The 20,365-nt window shown below is 43.7% G+C and overlaps 5 protein-coding genes across 5 annotated transcripts; 2 read left to right on the top strand and 3 right to left on the bottom strand.

Moving 5' to 3' along the window:
- Positions 1–55: 55 nt before the first annotated feature.
- On the bottom strand, positions 56–1,492 carry B0T23DRAFT_188278 (uncharacterized protein). The gene has a single exon (XM_062833177.1). It carries the CDS (start codon positions 1,396–1,398, stop codon positions 448–450), a length of 951 nt encoding a protein of 316 aa, XP_062690635.1. The 5' UTR covers positions 1,399–1,492; the 3' UTR covers positions 56–447.
- A 501-nt stretch (positions 1,493–1,993) lies between these two features.
- Positions 1,994–4,519, top strand: B0T23DRAFT_188253 (nucleolar GTP-binding protein 2). The gene is made up of 4 exons (XM_062833175.1): positions 1,994–2,397; positions 2,459–2,824; positions 2,880–3,043; positions 3,424–4,519. Exons 1-4 carry the CDS (start codon positions 2,088–2,090, stop codon positions 4,447–4,449), a joined length of 1,866 nt encoding a protein of 621 aa, XP_062690634.1. The 5' UTR covers positions 1,994–2,087; the 3' UTR covers positions 4,450–4,519.
- A 1,821-nt stretch (positions 4,520–6,340) lies between these two features.
- Positions 6,341–7,547, top strand: B0T23DRAFT_188229 (thioredoxin-like protein). Its single transcript, XM_062833174.1, has 3 exons — positions 6,341–6,560; positions 6,664–7,235; positions 7,341–7,547. The coding sequence occupies exons 1-2, from the start codon at positions 6,431–6,433 to the stop codon at positions 7,191–7,193; spliced, it is 660 nt and encodes a 219-aa protein (XP_062690633.1). The 5' UTR covers positions 6,341–6,430; the 3' UTR covers positions 7,194–7,235; positions 7,341–7,547.
- A 248-nt stretch (positions 7,548–7,795) lies between these two features.
- B0T23DRAFT_430452 (uncharacterized protein) lies at positions 7,796–8,890 on the bottom strand (the record flags this gene model as incomplete). Its single annotated transcript, XM_062840250.1, has 2 exons — positions 7,796–8,502; positions 8,566–8,890. The coding sequence occupies 2 exons, from the start codon at positions 8,888–8,890 to the stop codon at positions 7,796–7,798; spliced, it is 1,032 nt and encodes a 343-aa protein (XP_062690632.1).
- Positions 8,891–17,322: 8,432 nt separating this feature from the next.
- On the bottom strand, positions 17,323–19,680 carry B0T23DRAFT_384221 (processing enhancing protein precursor). The gene is made up of 5 exons (XM_062837461.1): positions 19,455–19,680; positions 19,189–19,314; positions 18,982–19,059; positions 18,241–18,926; positions 17,323–18,142 (listed from the first exon to the last, which is right to left on the bottom strand). The coding sequence occupies exons 1-5, from the start codon at positions 19,602–19,604 to the stop codon at positions 17,752–17,754; spliced, it is 1,431 nt and encodes a 476-aa protein (XP_062690631.1). The 5' UTR covers positions 19,605–19,680; the 3' UTR covers positions 17,323–17,751.
- Positions 19,681–20,365: the final 685 nt, after the last annotated feature.

Genomic DNA, 20,365 nt, shown 5'->3' with positions numbered 1-20,365 from the left:
GACCAGTGTGAATGACGGGTTGACTCTGATAGATCGATGTCTCACTGTCCCTTTTTTGTTTTTTTTCTCTTTGTGCACGAAGCTTTCTTGATGATGGACATGATGGAATGGTTTCTTGGAAATATTGGTTGACACTGGCGTATGGGATCATGGGCATCATTGTACTATTTAGGCAACAACTAAAGCGTGTTCTGAGAACGACCGTCTCAGAGAGATAGGGTATCGGAATGAAATACAGTGTTGTAAGTTCAATATGAGTGTTGTGATGGATGGGTGTCCTTGGCCGATCTGATTTTATTTGTACACAACACCCCCATATTGTACAAGGTTGCTCGATTCACTAATCGTATAAATCATTACGACAACGCAGCAAACCTTTGACTAATTGTACAACTTTGATAGGGCAGAGAAGGACGAAGGAGATATAGTAGAGTCCTTGCATCCCAACTACAACTTGCCGCCAGTCAACTCCTCGGCCACGTTCTTCTGCCTAACTGTCGTCTTTACGGCGGCTGAAGTGGTGGCAGTAACTCTGTCGTTGAAACCGCTGAACTCGTTTCGCAACTCTCTCATGCTAATGGGGTTCTTCTGCGAATCCCAAATGCTGCGGCCGCTTTCCCAGAGACCGGCGTTGTGGATCTTCTCGGTGAAGTGTTTGTTGACGTGCTCCTCCAGCTCCTTCTCGTCCACGATAAAGTTTTTGGAGGCCACGTACAGCTGGACGAGGGCGTCCCGGCGCGCCTCGCTCTTCATCGCCTCCTTCTCTGTATGTCTAATATACGCCTCCTCGGCCTTTTCGAACGCCTCCGGGTCCAGGGGCACGAATGTGTTCTTGGCCGTGCTTTCGCGAATCGTCGCGCGCGTGAACACCTCGTCCAGACGCTCCGGCGCCTGGGCCGCTCGCTTGTTCGCCAAGTAGCGCGCCTTGCTCTCCTTCGCCTGCTTCTGGTCGCGCTTCACCTTGCGCTGCCAGAGTCCCTGCAGACCGGCCTCGAGCGACTTGCGCCGGGCCTCGGCCATCTTGCGACGCCACGACTCTTGTTTCGACTTGGGCGGCAGACCAGCCAGCTCGGCGGCGGACTTGGGAGCGATACGATCGACATAGCCGGATTGGACCTTCTCCGGGACGCCCTTCTTTGGGAAAATGGAGCGGGGAATCGGGAGGTGGCCCTTGACGAAAGGGTGCCTAACCTCGGAAGACTGCGGCGGCTCGGGGACCTTGATGTAGTTGGGCGAATCGGGGGGGATCGAGACCGAGTCTCTAGCCGATCGGGTGGTGCTGAAAGATCGGGCGGCGATGGCGCGTGTTACTACGCTGGTGGCAGCGCATGTTGTGGTCGGGGAAGAAAGAATGAATTGCACGCCGCTGAGCGACGGCCTGGCAAGAGTTGGCGCCATTTTTGAGGTGGAGGGTTGGCTGAAGACGGGGTGAGCGGGATGGGGTCGGAGTTGGGAGACTTCTGGCCGGGCCGTGATATGCGGAGGTTTCGTGCGACGGAGGGAACGGACCAGGCGGGTGCAGCGGCCTCTCGCTCTCCTAGGTTCGGCTCGGGATCGTGGGACACGCCGCGGTACGAGGGGGCTTTCAACTCCGTCGAAATTCTGAAAGCTCGGGGGGGCAGAACGGCGCTAGAGTGCTCTTGGTGCTAGCTTTGCTTGTCGCGGGCGTTCTGCCGTTGCACACCGCTAAACTTTTTGTACATGGGGATCTTTGAGCGGCCTCCACACCCCGCCAAAAAAAAAAAAAAAACTGACAAAACTTTCGCCGGGACCAGTCGCAGAGTTGCATTTCCTCCTTCTCATTCCTTCCTCGCTTCCCTCTCCTCTTTTCTTCTTCCCCAGTCCATTCATCCTCTCGATTCTCACGCAACACCCTCTGCGATATCTGATACCCCATAGCCTCGTTTCTAGCCTTTTACCCGTTCTTCCCTATTTTGTGTACTTCTTCTTACAAGTCAATCTCAATCTCCCCCCTTACTCACGGATACCCCCAGCCGCTCTCGCAGGCGAGAACGAAATTCTTTCACATCTGCATCCTCTACCCACTAACCTACTCGGAAATTTGGCATTGAGTGACATCTGCCAAAATGGGAACAGGAAAGAAGGAAAAATCTCGCATTCAGCGACAGGGCAAGGTGACGGGTGATCCAAAGGTCAAGGGCGAGAACTTCTACCGGAGCGCAAAGAAGATCAAGGCCTTGAACGTGCTTAAGGAGGGAAAGGCCATCCGCAACAAGGAGGGCAAGGTCGTCAAGGCCGCGTCGTATCAGAGCAGAGATGTTCCCACAGCCGTCATCGAGCCGAACCGGAGATGGTTCAACAACACCAGAGTCATTTCGCAAGATACGTTGACATCTTTCCGGGAGGCGATTGCCGAGAAGGACAAGGATCCTTACTGTACGTTTACTCCTTCTGTCACTTGTCCGGCCGACCAAGACTAACGCGCCTTGTCTTGTAGCGGTGCTGTTGAAGAGCAACAAGCTCCCCATGAGCTTGATCAGAGATGGACCCAAGGATGCGTTAAAGAAGCACCAAGCCAAGATGACGATTGAGAGCGAGCCGTTTTCACAGACCTTTGGCCCCAAGGCCCAAAGGAAAAGGCCAAAACTCAGCTTCAACACGATCGGTGACTTGACAGAACACAGCGAGAAGAGCATGGATACGTACCAGGCCAGACTCGAGGAGATCAAGCTCCTAAGTGGTGCTTCTGGATATGGCGGTGGTCTTGCCGACGACGATGTTCAAGAGGAGGATTTCAGTGTCGCGACGGCCAAGGAGGCTATCTTCACAAAGGGCCAGTCGAAGCGTATTTGGAACGAACTGTGTAAGTCCTTCTGTGTTTCGGGACTTGTGACTTCGGGTTGCTAACCATCATATAGACAAGGTCATTGATTCGTCAGATGTCATCCTGCACGTTATCGATGCCAGAGATCCTCTGGGAACCAGGTGTCGTCACGTTGAGAAATACCTTGCCACTGAGGCTCCTCACAAACATCTTATTTTCGTGTTGAACAAGATCGATCTTGTTCCTTCCAAGACTGCTGTAAGTTTAGACCATTATTGGCTTTCGCTCCTTCTGCTCGAATCTCTCGACTTGCCTCGCGCAAATTTTGAGGTTCCCAGGGATTTTGTCAGGATCTTTCCCGCATTTGGTTGCGCTTCATTGGGATTGGTCTGTTACATCGCTGGGAGATTAATATCCACCTCCCAACCTCCTTGGTCCCGTCTTGGGATTGGGGATTTGATGGACTCCGTTTTGGAGGACTTCACGGGATACCGGACGTGTTTCGTTTGAGTTGAATTCCACCCTGCCTTTGAGCAGACTCTACCATGGTGGTCTTCTTAGTTATGATTCACACATTCTTCACATTATACATATATGTTATAGGCTTCAACGAGTTGAGGACTAACTGAAAACAATAGGCCGCGTGGATTCGCGTTCTGCAGAAGGATCATCCCACATGTGCTATGAGATCTAGCATCAAGAACCCCTTCGGTCGTGGTTCTTTGATCGATCTTCTCAGACAGTTCAGTATCCTGCACAAGGACAGGAAACAGATCAGCGTCGGTCTTGTTGGCTACCCCAACGTCGGCAAGTCGAGTATTATCAATGCCCTTCGTGGTAAGCCCGTTGCTAAGGTCGCCCCTATTCCCGGAGAGACCAAGGTGTGGCAGTACGTCACTTTGATGAGGAGGATCTACCTCATCGACTGCCCTGGTATTGTTCCTCCCAACCAGAACGATACGCCGCAGGATCTCCTGCTCCGTGGTGTTGTACGTGTAGAAAACGTCGATAACCCGGAGCAATACATCCCTGCGGTACTGAACAAAGTCAAACCTCACCACATGGAGAGGACATATGAGCTCAAGGGCTGGAAGGACCATATCCATTTCCTTGAGATGCTTGCTAGGAAGGGCGGCAGACTTCTCAAGGGTGGTGAGCCTGACGTTGATGGTGTCGCGAAGATGGTTCTCAATGACTTCATGCGAGGCAAGATTCCTTGGTTCACGCCTGCCCCCGAAAAGGAGGAGGGTGAGACTGATACCATGGAGGGTCGCGAAGGACGCTACGGTGAAATGTCCAAGAAGCGGAAACGTGACGAGGACGACAGCGCGCCTGCTACCACTCCCGCTTCAGCAGGAGAGGATGCCAAGGAGGAAGACTCTAACTTTGCCGGGTTCGACAGTGACAGCGACTCTGAGGTCGAAGAGGCTGCTGAGGAGAAGGGTGAGGAGAAGGGTGAGGAGAAGAGCACTGCTGAAGATATGATACCCCTGGACGCGTCGAGCGATGAGGAAGAGGATGACGAGGAGGAGGGCTCTGACGTCGAAGATGGCGAGGAAGGATCCGACCTCGACATCGAAGGAGCCAGCGAACTCGAAGAGTCCGAGTCAGAAGCCGAGGCTGCGCCAGCACCTCCGAAGAAGCAAAGGAGGAGCAGGAAGTAAACTCGGTCAGTGAAGGCGATGGGCGGCTGGAGTGAACCGAGCATGCGTTCAATAGCCGACCTCAGGGTCGGTAACGATCCAACCGGATCATGACGGCCGGTGTCACTGACAATAAACTGTTGAGGACTTGGGCATAACCTCAGTATGGCGTTTGTTGCCCGTCGATTTTCATCCCCACCTGCCGTCTTCTATGTGATTCAAGAAAGTTGTGATACTCGTCTATCATTTGTACTTGTTTCTGGAGTTCTGTATGCATGTTCTTCGTGGCATTCTTAGGTTTGGGAGGACATGCGAACGGCTGTTGCATAAAAAAAGCTTAGTAGCTCCTCTCTCCTCATAGTTATCCCTCCGCTGGAAATGTCATGAATGCTCTTGCCTAGGATTTCACCACAAGCGATCTCGTTATGAAGAAGAATACAAGTTCTGATACCCGTGTGCTCAAATCAAGATCATTTCACTTTGCCATGCCCGCATATTATGTGGTCGTAATTGTACCCTGAACGGTCTAGGTAGCGCAAGAAACCTGGCCCTCTCTTCACATGTCAACTCGACTTCAGCATACCTCTACCTGGTGTTTACGAGACATCTCCTCAGTTCAAACATCCTTAATGAGTCACTGAGCAGGGTAAATCTAATATTATCAGAATGAAGTTGGATCACTTGTTTTCGGATTAAGGGTTTTTCCTAACGCACAAGTACAAAGCAACCGACAGGAGCGCTTCTAGCCCAGATGAGTGCACACAGTACATAGCAAAGGATCCAGAACGCCACATTTTCAATCTCCATCCAACCCCCAATCTTCACGGGGTTAATGTTGAAGTATACCATTTTGCCGTATTCCAGACGATGGGTACCAGCAACGCTATCCCCGCCTGTGAAAAGGACATATGACAAGTGATGACATTCCCTTGAACTCTGTCTAGAAATCGCCTGCGACAATCATGAAAGATCTAGACCGTCAACAAGACCCTTGTGGCTCTCTTGTTTGTGAAGACGATACATATCGGAGGTATAGATGATTTATATCTAGTGCGACAATCTGATACTGACAACATGACATCAGGCGGGCAAGGGCAGTTAGTTCCATATCACCACTTTTACAGGACCTGAGTAAGGGTATAAACGTTGACGAAATTGGTCCTTCTACTCCGGTTGATTGTTGCACTTGCACGGGCACGGGGCGAACACGAATTCAATTTGTCAACCTCTAAAAATTCATCTGGTGATCAGTTCCCTCGGTTATGGTAGTCTGTGATGTATGCTTAGTGTGGCGTGGAACTTCCGTATTGGATGTTATGGGGCCAGACTGGGTATATCAATAATACCTATTGATGTGCTCTTCGGTCCACTGTCCTCGTTGTGGAACCATTGGTTTGTTTGGAAAGGGAACGGGCAACTCCCAAGATTTGGAATTTTATGAAACGTCGGGGCAGTGAGAGGAGTACTTGTTGGAGAGGGGTCCAGGCTCCTGTCGGGTCTCCAACTCTGGACCCCTCTCCAACAAGTAGTGTAGAGACGGGGCATTGTGATTTGTAAGGTTGCGTGGTGCAATAGTGCCCCTCGTTGAAGTACATAGTAGACCATGAGCTGCAGCCATCAACACAGGTAGAGATAAGGTAGGTAGCTACCCCTAACTGCATTGCTTACTCTACCCATGCCCCGCTCACGACTCCTCCCCAGTCATGAAGGTAGTCCCCAGTCGATGGCATCATCGCAGCGGCATCGTCGACCATTGCTCGTTGGTTCTTGACCAATTCCATAGGTACCACACAATTCCAAATTCATTCGGCTGCATATCATTGTCTCCTCCCATGCGTCTAAATGTTCATCTTAAAAAGACAGTCGTCCACTTCTCAGAACTTCCACACAACTTCAACACCATTATTGTTCAGACTCCCATTTGACCACTTGTAGTGATTTATTGATTCCTCCACCCTTTACGCTATCCCACAACCCAAGCCGCACCTTAACCAGTTCCACGATGGCTCTTCCTCCAAAGTTCGCCGGCCACCGTTTCATCCCCACCGAGGGAGCCGGTGCTAGCTCTTTTCCTACCCAGCCACTCCACACCGTCGAGATCTTTCTCGACTACGTTTGTCCTTTCTCAGCTAGTAAGTCACATTCCCCAACCCAAACCATCCATTCATCCTTCCATACATGCTCTTCCAAAAAAGCAATCACATGAATAACACGATTCACCATCCTAAACGACAGAAATCTACAACACCCTTCACACCACCCTCCTCCCGTCTCTCCGCTCCGAGCACGCCGACCTCGGCTCAAAATTCCAATTTATCTTTCGCCACCAAATCCAACCCTGGCACCCTTCCTCCACCCTAACCCACGAAGCCGGGCTCGCCGTACAACGTCTAGCCCCCACCAAATTCTGGGACTTCAGCGCTGCTCTGTTCAAAGACCAGAAGGCTTATTTCGACGTTTCACTGGTGAACGAGACGCGGAATGAGACCTATAAGCGGTTGGCGAAGTTAGCTTCCCAAAGCGCGGGGGTTGATGAGAGGGAGTTGTATGAGTTGTTGGCTATCCCGACGGAGAAGGGGGATGATGGAAGTTTAAATGTGGGCAATGCCGTGACGAATGATCTGAAGACAGTGATCAAGATGGCGAGATTGGTGGGCGTGCATGTGAGTCCTACGGTTATTTTCGATGGGGTGGTGGCAGGGGAGGTTAGTTCTAGCTGGACCCTGGAGCAGTGGTTGGAGTATCTGAGGAAGAGTGTTGCTTGAGGGGCTGAAATTCTGTGAGGGAAAGGGGATGGTAAGCTGCAGGTGAGTTATGAGTCAATGATCAGGAATACAGGATGGGTTACACCGGAGCATTTGGCATCTTAGAACTAATGGACGGATGCATGACAGTCTTCCCTACCCAACAAGAACTTGGAATGGAATACGTTGTTTGAGAGGTGACCCGTGACAAGCGAGAACGCATGGTGCCTGAAGAGAAAGACATACGCTCAATCAATCAGTGGACGCAACACATATATCAAAGGTGTCACACAGAGTCCATGAAGCTTTTTTTGATCGGATATTGATCTCTTCTTCTACTTACGACTGATACCTACTTAACCTACAGAGCTTGCCTCGTTTATCTTCTCTAAAGTGCAAATATGCTGGGACCAAAGAAAGCCAACCAAGAAAACATCCCCGTTAAAAATTTGAGCAAATAAAGCCATAAAGCTTTCAAACAATGCACACTGATCACTGAATAACGAGGCACCTGGTGGTTAGTCAGCGCGAGCGTGAGTATATGGAGAGGATATTTTACATTGCAGGTGAGGTATAGAAAAAAGAAAATAAGCGTCTACCGGCCGGATTAACCCTTGCGTGGTTTAGAGTCTATCCTGCTTGCGACGCTCGTTTCTTGTCCTGCGCATGAGCTTCTTGTACTTCTTCTTCTTGATCTTCAGCTTCTTTTGCCTGCGCACGCTGATAGCATGCATGATCCCCTGCTGCTGGCGGGCTTCCTCATAGCGAATCTGGCGCAGGGCGAGGCGCTCCAGGAAGCTGCGCGGCTGCACAGCATCGTCCTCGACGAGTTGTGGGCTGTGCGCCATGATCTTGTACTGGCCGTTGGTATCCCTCGTCTCCTCAATCGTGACAACCGCCTTGTACACGCGCGTTTCCGGCTCCTGCTCGGCGGCGGCAATCTCCTCGGCGATAGCAGCAGAGGCTTCGGCCTCCGCAGCGGCCTCGTCAACCTCAGCGATGGGCTCCGGCGGCGGAGGAGGGTTGAAGGGAAGGAAGTGGCCGGACATGGAGTTTAGCTGAAAGTAGACATCGGACTCGGTGCCGTCGGGGTGCTTCAGGCTGATCTTGGTAGAGCCGTCTTCGACATCGTTATCGGAGAGCCTAAGCCCAGACATGGGCGACTCAAGATCGTGTACGGCCTGCGACAAGGTCGAAAGGACATCGGTCGCCTTGTGTCCCTTGCGGTGGTTGAAGATCTCGGCGAATGACTCCTCGGTCACGGTCTTGGGAAGAAGTTGAGTGACTGAAATCGGCCTGTGAAGGGCGAAGAACGTTGAAAGGGCGAGCGCTAGAACGTCTTGTTAGCGACTTGACTCTAAGCCTGTGCGACAAAAGGCGCGGATAAACAAACCCTCGTCCTTGATATGCCTGGTGCTGGGCACGCTGGGGAGTGGCGGCATGACCGGCTCCTTCGCCTTGCGCTTGCGCTTCTCTCCAGGAGTCTTGGAGGTGCCGGCGGCGGGCACAGAGGCGCGGGCAGCGAAGGCCCGGGAGGAACCGTCATCGGGGCTGGACGGCTTGGAGGAAGAGTATCGTCGCTTTTGCAGGGCATTGGGCTGATAGGACGAGAGTATATAGGAGGCGCCGGCGCGAGGGGCGGACGAGGCTGCCAGAGAGGAGACAACGGGCGACTGCGGCGCGGCAGCCACAACCCGTCGGACGGATTGGGGAATCATGACGGCGATAAAGACGAAGAATTCGATGTTGAGGTGTAAGAGTACTGAATCGCAGCTGATAGATATATGCCGCCTCCGACCGGCGCAAGTTCGCTTCGCAGACAGCGAGTCGAAGAGAGGGTGCAGCAACCGAACAACCGGAGGGAATGTGTTCGTGGGAGGGATCTGCAAATAGAAAAGGGTCAAACGGGGAGGTCAGATCAAGACAAGGCGCGACAGAACAATGGGCGGTGCTAAGGATGGTCACCGGCCCGAGTTTGCACTGGACGTCACGTTAAAGTGCCAAAAGTTCGACTGCCGTTTGGCTGAAAGGCTTTGTTGCCCCGTGCGCACTGCACCCACCTGCGCTAAAATCGATCGCCACCAACATGATAAGGCCCGGCATTAGCTAGGTAGCGAAGCAGAGTACGTACCCCGGCATCCACTGCCCTGTCACACGGTCACACCTGTCTCATCTCAGGTCCGTACCGTGACTGTAAGGATTGCAACCGTATGTAGGGCAACTGTATGGCCTAGATACAATGTATTGGAGAAGTCTGGCCTCCCAAGCACTATGGAGGTCCGGATCTAACTAAATATACAATACTAAGTATACACCCTGTACGTGCCCTTACCCTGTATTGTGAGTCGTACCTGCTATACCTATGTATGTGGGGTTCTGACAATCTGCCCCCCCAAAAAAAATGTGTTGCGCCCTCGTAAGCGTGAATAGTTACATTAAGCAAGTTCCCATTAATCATTGAATTTAGTATTCTAGCTTCGTTAATCTCTACGGCTCTTCGAATTTAATTTCGTTAATTCGTAAAGTCTTTAATATTAATACGCTTTTTCCTATCTTATTAATTCTTTAGTAGTTGTACGCTATTATCTCCTATTTGGTCTAACGTTTTTTATTCGTTATATTTTTAACCCAAATTATATTTTAATTTATAGATTAGTTTTCCCCTTATTTTCTTTTCGTTAATAATAATTTGAAAATAGTCTAACGATTTAATAGGTCCGATTTCCGGTAAGTGGTGGCTATAAGTATTAAAAGGCGCCAGTTCGAGATAATTTATTAAAATAATATTGTATATTTTCTAAGATTCGGGTAGGTTAAGTTTATATACGAGTCGTCCGACTCGTTCGTTAATTTTGAAAAGGCCTATATATTGGGTACTAAACTTCCTATTAGCTTCCGGTATTATATATCCTTTATAAAGACGGAGTAGGACTTTATTTTTAATATTGAAGAATATAGGTTATTTACATTTATTATAATAATATTTTGCTATAATTCCTACTAAAGTAATATTATTTTGGATTGAAATTTTGTAGGTTGGGAAATCAAAGTCTATAGGCCTATTTCCTTCCTTACCTACTATTATATCCAAGATGTAGTTCGGTGTAAAACCGAGGGCGGCCTTATTTGGGGATATGTTTATTGACAATGTAATAGAATTATTATACTTAAATTAAATTCTAGGTACGGTTTCTAACTATTATATTAAATTTTTAAGGTAATTGATGTAATACTATAATATTACCTATATAATTTAGATAATCCTCTTTATTTAGCTATTAGTTTAAGGATGATATACCGTTGAATATAGAAGTTTAATTCCTAAGGCTTACTATATTCCCTTCTAGAAAATTAAAACGAACTTCGGGTTACGGTTTAAAATAATAATTTTTGGAATCCCCCAATTAATTTTCAATAGATTATTAATAAACTTGTAAACCTATTAAACTACTATCTATATTAATTTCCCAGGTGTTAGTAGTAATTCCTTTATTAATTAGTCTACGCTAGCTATTATTGAATTATAACTTAATTCCCTATTAATTAGTAGTAATAGGATAAAATTAATATTGATAGTATAATATAGATAGAGCATTTAAATTAAAATAGGTTGTAAATTCCCATATAATTTATAGTATTATTTTTCGAATTTTAAATAATTAGGGTAAATTTTAAAGTATTATTTAAATTCGGATACGCCTCTAGGAATAAAGTATTACTAAAAATAATAATTTAAACGGTTATACCTAATATAATTTAATTTATAGAAGGTTTCGAATAATTGAGGTAAATATGAATTTCGCGGGACGTAAAGTTAGTTATGGGAATTTGGTTCTATTTTCTATAGAAGTCCGTTTTTCTATTCAAATAGTATTAATATTTTGTTTTTTAGAGCGAATTGTTGATTCTTGGTTAGGACTTGGGAAATTTTAATCTAATATAAATCTTAGCGATAGCTATCTTGGATCAACCTTTTAAATCCGGGGTCTATCTAATATAGAGTAACGTTTATTCCTAGTTATTCTAAATCCTAGTAGTCTATTTAGTATATTACCTAATATTTATTAAAGTTATTAGGCAATTTCTCCAAACTACCTTCGGTATTATTATTTTTATAGGGTAGGTTATTTATATAGTAGAATTTTAATAATATATTTAGGACTACATATTATTTACCGGACTTATAGATGATTTATATCAATTTATAGAATTGGCTGGCGTATTCCATCGCTTTAATCAGCTTTTTATTTCTAGCGTTAACTATTATTGAATTGGCAATATCGATTTACTTAAATAGTTTAATAATAGTTTTATAATTTATATAGATAATAGTTGGATTTATATTTAATATGTCAATCTATTTCCTATATTTTTATAAAATCTAAACGAAACTTAGGACTTCTATTTCCATTGGCTAGTATCAGCGTTTAGCTTTTATTAAAGTTTGAGATAAAAAGGCTATAGTTTAATAATATTTCTTTAACGGGAATAAATCGGGTTTAATTCAACCTTCTTATATTAGGTTCTAGAGTTTATAGTCTTTAATATAGTAGACTTCAACTCTAATTCTATATTCTAATACATTAAAACCAATAAATAATTTTCTAATTAATACATATAATTAGAATTTAATATTATTAGCGATTATACGCTTAATTTTATTAAATAAAGTAATCTCCCTTTCGGTAGGGTAGTCAATTATAATATTTAGTACCCATCTTTTTCTTTTTCCGGCTCAGCCGTCTTTATATACTTTATTAATCAATTCTATCTTTTATTACTCCAATAATTTAATAAGAATTCCAAATAAAGGGACGTTTTAGCAAAGATAGGTCGCTAAACCTATAAAGTAATCGAACTAAACTAAATTCCGAGGAAAATCGAATTTAGAAATAGCTTCTAACTTTTCGTCGGTAATTAATATTAAAAATCCATCGACGAATCTTCCTAATACTAGAGTACTAAGGAAGGTTACAAACATTTTCGAAGCGCCTATAAATACATTTCTTTATTAAAACACTTCTAGCACAGCTATCAAGTCCTTAATATACTCCTCGAGAATTTCGGACGAAACAACGACATTATTATAATATAATTCGGCAACTTTAACGTTTACTAACATTAAATTTATTTAGTATTAAACATATACATTTAATATCTTATATCCTATTACTGCACAATTGAAGGTAAATTGGCCTTCGGACGTAGTAATAGTAAGAACCTACTTTAATTCGGGATATATTCTCTATTAATAGTAAAACGCGATTGCATCTAAAACCGTAATAAATCTAACGTTTCTTACTACAATATTATTAAGGATCTGGTCTTACGTTTTTATCGGGTATGCGTTTTGCATTAACATCCTATTGAGGACTTTGATATCTACTACTATACAGCCCTTTCTAATTCCGTTTACGGTTCGTTATACTATAAATACAGGAAACATAAATAGGATTTAACGTATTGTCACGGCGAACAGAGGGAAGGAATGCGACGATGCGACAATGACCCTACTATTGAATGAAGATCGAAAGATGAAGAAGAAAGAAAGCTAAGATACAAAGATGGATTTGCAGTGCGAAGGATATAGATCCTGTGCGCTGCCAAGAGCCTTGTAGTGGGTCCGTCAGGGCCACTACACGAAATGACCAGAATGACCAGCGGCTGAGCCGCGCCGTCACACGTATCGTTCTTTATACTTTACCTATCTAAATTAACTTATCGAGAATCTCCTTAATAATTATACGACTATCGGGGCCCAAAGGGTAAATCCGACTATACTTCGGAATATAAATTTCCCAATCTAACTTAAATTAAATTCTTATTTATTCTTCTTTAAGAATATTAACGAAACCCTTATCCTTAAAAACATTACTATATTTATCTAATATCTCGCTTATAACTTTAATTATTCGTAGATTTAAATTCTTATAAATCCGGACACCTATCGAATATTCTACTACATTATACTAAGCATCTAAATTTAGGACATGTCTTTCTAGCCTATAATATACAAATACAACAGTAGTAGCAGCGTATTAATCTTCTACCTACCCTCCTTTATAAATTTCATCGGTTAATACTAAATAACCGAGAGTCTAACTTAGCTGGATAGAAATATAGTACGGAAATAGGTTAATTAACGATAGTTCTTTTAGCGGTCCGGTTATAAGTAATATATAAGTACTAAAGCCGTTCTAGTCTAGGATTTAGGATTCAAAAATATAATTTTAATTCTCATCGACGTCGATATAATATATATTAACGGGCGTAACTAACTTCGGAGGTAAACGGTATTTTATTAATGCAGTAATTTTAATATTATATTATTTATCGATTTTTATTTCTATAGGTATTATCGTATTATAAGAGGTAATAATAGCCTAATTTTTAGAGTTAAGAATATTAACGCCCTCCGGCCCTAGAATATTTATACCTATTAATATCTTTACTTTAAGGTTATAAATTAGAGCCACCTCTTATTTAAAGTAAACGAATACTTGATTATTATTTAAATTAATTCCTTATAAATAAATAGGAAGGTTAATATAATTATTCATACTATGTACGTTATTATTAATACCCCTAACTTTTAATAGCGTAGGTTATTAATAAATTTAAATTTAAAGGTAATTATATTTAATTTAATCCCTATTAACTAAGGATATTAAACAACCTATATTAGTATAAATATTATATTCAACGTTTGACTCCAAGTTAAATGTAATTTAGATTTTGAAGTACATTTAATATTTAAATTTGAATTTAATATTTATTTTAGTCCGAAGTTCGGTTATTAATTTCTTAATTAGGAGCCGGGAGGCTAGGCTTAGCTCGACTTCTAATTTAATTTAAAGCTCCCTTTTTATACCTTCGCTTAGAGATTTTAATAATAGGAGTACTAATCTTTTTTTAACGGATTTTAAACGTTATTAACGTAGAATACGGAAATAATTTTAGGGTAAAAGTACCGGATATAAGTATAGAGCTTATTACCACTTAGAAAAGTATAACCGTATATTTTATACCTATAATTAACAGTAGTCCGTTTTATAATATTAAATTAAGCGACGTCGGAATACAGTTGTCCTAGATTATACAAATAGCCTTCTCTAATTTAATTATTATTAATTTATTTTATATTAATATAATTAATTTTATTAGCAGGTTAATTGAATTCTTAATCCTAGACTTCTTTAATCAACGTTTAAAATATAGTTAGATTATTTACTAGTTCTTTTAGTAATAGATAACCGTATTCGTCAATAAAGAAGGCGCGTTAATTATCTAGTTGACTATATTAACCTAATTGTAGAAGTGCTAGTAGACGTCTACTCTCAAGAATAAAGGGTTAATACTATAGCTAATTCTAATTAAATAAATAATCTACCGGGGTAGTACCTTACCTTGGGCATTAATTTTAAGGAAATTAATAATATCAATTCTAAGGCTGGCTCTAGGTGTAAGGGAATTAATATTATTGATTCTAAAATTGATTCTAATTTTAAGGAAATTAATAATATTAATTCTGAGGTTAACTTTGGTTCTAAGGGAATTAATAAATTCGATTTTAAAATTGACCCTAATTCTAAGGAAATTGATAATATCGATTTTAAGGCTAACTTTAATTTTAATAACCTCCGCGGCCTTATCCGCCTTATATCAATTAGAAGACGAAGTTCCTAGTTCAATATTGTAATATACTTTCCCGGGTTTAAATATTTTTTAAAAAATTATTAAATATAGTAGTTTCGTTAGGCTTATTAATTTCCATTTATACATCGCTATTAAGTACCTCGTATACTATAATTATTTAGCCCTAAATATTTATTTCGTAGGCTCTAGCGTTTTTAATTATTATTTAAACGAATACTATAATATCTTTTCCTACTACTACGTCCTAGAATATAAATTTAAATTACTTGAAATATTCTATTACAATAGAATAATCGATTTTAAATTTAATTTTGAGTTTGAAATAAATAGCATTAATAAATATAGTAGCGAACAACGCTCTATTTATTTCAATAAGGACGTAGGAGTACTAAATAAGGGTTGGACCGAATAGATATTAAGTCTAGACTTTACGAATTACATCTTCGCTATTTATTCTCTTAAAGTCGATAAATCTATTATAGAATAGGTAGACGTTATTATATTTAGTAAATTTACTATCGGTAATAATTCTAGATCCTAAAGGATCTTTAATAGAGGGGTCGAAATATTTAATATTACTTATTTTAAGGTTATTTATTACGGCCGCTAAATTTCCCGGAATTAAATTCTATATTACAGCGAATAAGTTAGCTATATTTTAATTAGTATTTTCTTATACTCTTTGGAAAGCCGCAGTTATAAATTTAATTACCGCCTACTAAATTAACAACTAATTAGGGTCGTTATTACTATTGAATAATATTTTATTAAAATAAAAATTAATTTAACATTAAGTACGGGAATTTAGGCTAATTTAATTTTAAATTTCTAAATTTATTTTAATTACCAATTAATAGGCTATTGAATCTCTATTATTTAAATTTAATTTACTATCGGTAGATAATATAGTATTAATATTAGATTTAATAAGTTCGGACCCGCGAAATTCAAATTTATAATTAATATGAGGTAAGTTTAGATAATTGCTAGGTACTCTATTTATTAATAGTTTTATAATATCGTCCTACTTGATTCCTAAGGCTCGTAGCGTATTGGCCTTAATATTTTTATAATTTTATTCGTCTAAATTAATATTAGGATCCTAATTAATAGGGGGGTATTAGGAATTAACAAATAATTACTCATTTAATAAATATAGAATTCGCCTTCCCGTTCCAACGGTTTATAGTCCAAACTAACTTTCTCGAAACTCGAAGAAATTATATCAAAGTTCTTAATCTTTAAGAAATTAATCTAATTCCTCAATTAGTAATATTAATAAATTGAGTAAGTCGGGTAATAATAAACGTTCTTAATTTGGGCCTACCAACGCTATAGCTCGTTTTAATCTTAAAAATTGGATTTTAATACAGCGAATGGAAAATAATTAAGTAGAAGGTCTAAAATAGAGGCCTAGGGTCTCTATATTTAATTCAATATATTAAAATTCTAATACTAATAATAGTATCAACAACGAAGGTAATTTTATAAGTATCTTCCCTTTATTTCGCCTAGGTCGAATATTAAATAACTTTAAGGTAGGCAAATTTAATTTAGCGAAATTATTACAGCTAACTTTAATAGATAGTTCCCTTATAATTTTAATACTTACGCCCTACGGGGAGCTAACAGGTAAGCGCTAAAGTACAGTAGGCGCCTTTTTTTTAAATTAGAAAAGAACGTTTAGAAGCAAACTTTTTTAGAATTCCTAAATTTTAGGGTAGGGCTACTTATTATCTACCTTAATTTAATTTATTTTTAAATTGAATGTAAGTTAAAATCGGCGTATAAGATTAAAGTTAAATTCGTTAATTTTAGTACTATATAGGTAACTAATAGTATAAAAGCGTAGTAATTGCCTAGCTCTCTATCTTAAGTTACTTAACTTATTCTTACCTATAGATTAAGTATTAGGTACAATATTAATATTAAACTTAATATTTAGCATAGTCGTATTGAAGCGATATAACATCCCGAGGTACGAGGAGCGCGGCGTTTAGCAATTAAATTAGTCTAACGTACGAAATTGGCGGATAAGATCCTAGTAAACCTTTACTTCTAGTTAGTCATTAATTCGATTCTACTAGTATAGGCACTAGATTATAAGGATTGCAACCGTATATAGGGTAATTGTATGGCCTGGATATAATGTATTGGAGAAGTCTAGCCTCCTAAGCATTATAGAGGTCCGGATCTGACTAAATATATAATACTAAGCATACACCCTGTGCGTGCCCTTGCCCTGTACTGTGAGTCGTACCTGCCATACCTATGTATGTGGGGTTCTGACAGTGACCCCAGCTCCCGGCTCCGGTTGGTCTGTGCCACCTGCCGAAGCCCAGCCCGCGTAGAGATTCTAAGCAAAGCAGGCATTACAGCATGTGTAATCTTCATGTTGCAAGGTGCCTTTTTCATAGTCTGTATACTTTCTTGTCAACACACCCAACACCTTGCTGTGTATTCCAGACTGCGATTCAGGAATCGGCTCATGGTAACCCTTTGAATACCACCATCACAGATTTTGGCTGTAGATGAACGTGTTGCGAAAAGCCCTGGATGCGGTCTCGTCCCACTCCAGCGTCGTGGCAAGTCTCTCATCGTTTAATCATGTTCTTGTCCTGCTCATCCTCTCGCCTGGCGTAAGCACGTGAAGCACAATGTCGTCAAAGATTCACAAACCATGCCAGAAATCCGTAGTTGAAGTGGCAATCACGGCCTCTACCTCCCTCGCTTTTCCCGCCCTGCAACATACCATAGTAACCATTGGATGACCCTGTCAACCGACCGAACCTGTACCGTGAAACTTGTACGCATGGAAAATGATTGCTCTATGTCTAGCCTCCGACCCTAGAGTACAGATTTTGGGCTGGAATGTAACACCGATTATAATACAGAACCCGGCCCCCTTCTTGCTCCCTATCGCTTAAAATGCGTTCCTGCTCATATCACCCCTGATACGGGCATAGTCGAACAGGCCCTCGATGCTGCCGACCGCGCTGATAGCAATGTCCTGATCCCAAATCTTCTTGTTGGCGAAATCCATAACGTCCTTGGCGGAGACAGCATCAATGATGCGCTCAATCTCAGCGGGGCTCATGCGGCGGCCGGTGGTGACGATCTGGCGACCAATATCCTCAGCAACGGCGGTGGTGCCGTCAAGGGAGAGGAGGATGGAGGCCTTGAGCTGGGCCTTCGCGCGCTCAACCTCAGCCTCGCTGACGTTGGAGCAGAGACGGGTCCACTCGCGGAGGGAGAAGTGGACAAGGTCGTCAACGCGGTCGAGCTTGTCAGTGACAAGGTAGATACCCCAGAGACTATAGTTTCCCATGTCAGTAGTTGTACGTCAGAGAGAGAAAAATGATAATAAGAAATAAATGAAAAAAGGTGTGAAACCAAACGGGGGCGTGCTTACCCAGTGTCGCTGTAGCTGGTAGAGAAGCTCATGAAGCTGGTAGCGAGGTCGTGCTTGTGAACGAAGCCGCTGAGCTTGCTGCCCTGGTGGGGAGCATTGCCAAGAGCCTTGTCGTAGTTGCCAACGATTGCCTGGGTCACGAGGCCAGTGAAGTAGTCGTCGTCGGACCAACTGACACCCTCAACGGCGATAGCAATGTTGGCGGTGGGGATGGTATCGTCGCGAATACGGATATCAGAGCCGATGAAGTCGGGCTTCTTCTTGGAGAGGATGGAAGCGCTGCTGACAGGGGCGGTAGCAGGGAGCTTGGAGAAGTACTTGTCGGCCATCTCGACGAGCTGCTCGTGGGGGACGCCACCGGCGCCAACGAGAACCATGCGGTCGGCGGTGTAGTTGTTCTTGATGTAGTTCACGAGCTCGGTACGGGTGATGTCACGGATGTTCTCACGGGGGCCGAGGATGGTGCGGCCGAGGGGCTGGTGCTGGTAGGCGGTAGCGTGGAGGTGGTCGAAGACGACCTCCTCGAGCTGCTTCTCAACCTCCTCCGACTCGCGAAGAATAACGTCGCGCTCGCGCTCGATGGCGGACTCCTCAAGCTTGGAGTTCTGAAGAATGTCCTGGAGAATGTCGACGCACTTGGGGACGTCCTCGTTGAGAGCCTTGGCAAAGTAGACAGTGTTCTCGCGCTGTGCTCGCGGGTTAGCGGGCGGCGGATGCGCCGGACGACAAGATCAGACGAACCGAGGTGTAGGCGTTGAGGTGAGCGCCCATGTTCTCAATCTCGAGCTCCAACTGCTGCTGAGTGCGCTTCGTCGTTCCCTGCGTGTCGTCGTCGAATTAACCAGATGCCCTCTCATACAATCTACCAATCCAGCAACCCAACGCGCCATATCAAAGCTAACCACAGCCCGGGGAGAGGACTCGTGACTCGTGAATTCGGGGGCGTACCTTGAAGGCAAGGTGCTCGAGGAAGTGGGCGGTGCCATTGGTCTCGTCGGTCTCGGCCCTGGAACCGGCATCGATCCACATGCCAACCGTGGAGGTCTGGGCGTAGGGGGAGTACTGGGAAGCAACCTGTGATAGCAATTGACGTTAGGACAAGTCTGGAGGTGGCTTGGGGTCCGGAGCAGCAGTCGGGGAGGGAGACAGTCGGGCCGGAGGCGGGCTCGGGGGCGGGCTCGGAGGCCGGGGGAGGGGAGGGCGGGCGTCCTCACGGTCAAGCCATTCTTGAGGGTGGTGGTCTGGGTCTTGATGCCGGTGCCGCTGTGAGGAGTAGCAAGACCTCTGCGGAAAGGGTTGATAACACCCCCAGCGCGGGCCTTCACGCCCTGCGCCAGGTTGAGAGCTAGTCTCCGGGAAGCCATGGAGGTCGGTGATTTGAAGGGGGGTGGAATGAGCGGTTTGAAGGAAAGGATGCTACAGTGAGGACCTCTACTAGCTGCTCACATCAAAAAAGTCGTTAATTTTGCCTCACTTCCAAGGCCAGCTCGGGAAGGCCCGGCAACAAGAACGGGTCCGTGCACTTGCGCGAAGCCGGGTACTTGGCTTGGAAATTCAGCCATTCGATTGGCCAGGACCGATCTTCAGCCAGTGGGGAACACAAAAGCCTGTGCTAGCCCCAGTCGGAACGAGGGTTAGGGGTCAGCGACGGAGCTGGGCGTCAGGAAGTTTCCCCTCTCCCACAACAAGCGAAACTGATTCATCAAGGGTTCCAGCCAGCAAACAGCTCCGTGCTCCATGCCCCCAGCTCCCGTAGCTCACCACAGGCAGAGGCAGCTCACCTGTCCGGCCCATTTCTTCCCGTCACATCGACCTCCCATGTCATTGCCAAGTCTATTTGAGGGGAGTTTGAGGTTGCATTTCATCAACTAAGCACAGAGATACCTCGACTGTGTCCGGTAGGGCTGTCTATCTACCTCTTTCTTTTTCAGGCGGGTATCGGAGTCGTCCGTACCTTCGTTTTTCCGTTCAGAGATCGACCATCTGGTGGCACTACGGTACTCATCAGGTCTACAAAATCGATCCCCTCTTCGCATCTCATCTCGGTCATCCACAATCGAGCTCACTGTAACTGCTCGTATCACTACCAAGAAGATGAATCATGCTCGACTCGAGCTATGTACTG

Source organism: Neurospora hispaniola (assembly GCF_033458365.1).
Source record: "Neurospora hispaniola strain FGSC 10403 chromosome Unknown B0T23scaffold_6, whole genome shotgun sequence".
Classification (NCBI taxonomy): domain Eukaryota; kingdom Fungi; phylum Ascomycota; class Sordariomycetes; order Sordariales; family Sordariaceae; genus Neurospora; species Neurospora hispaniola.
The sequence above is the reverse complement of the archived record's forward strand: the minus strand, read 5'-3'. Positions and strand labels throughout refer to the sequence as shown.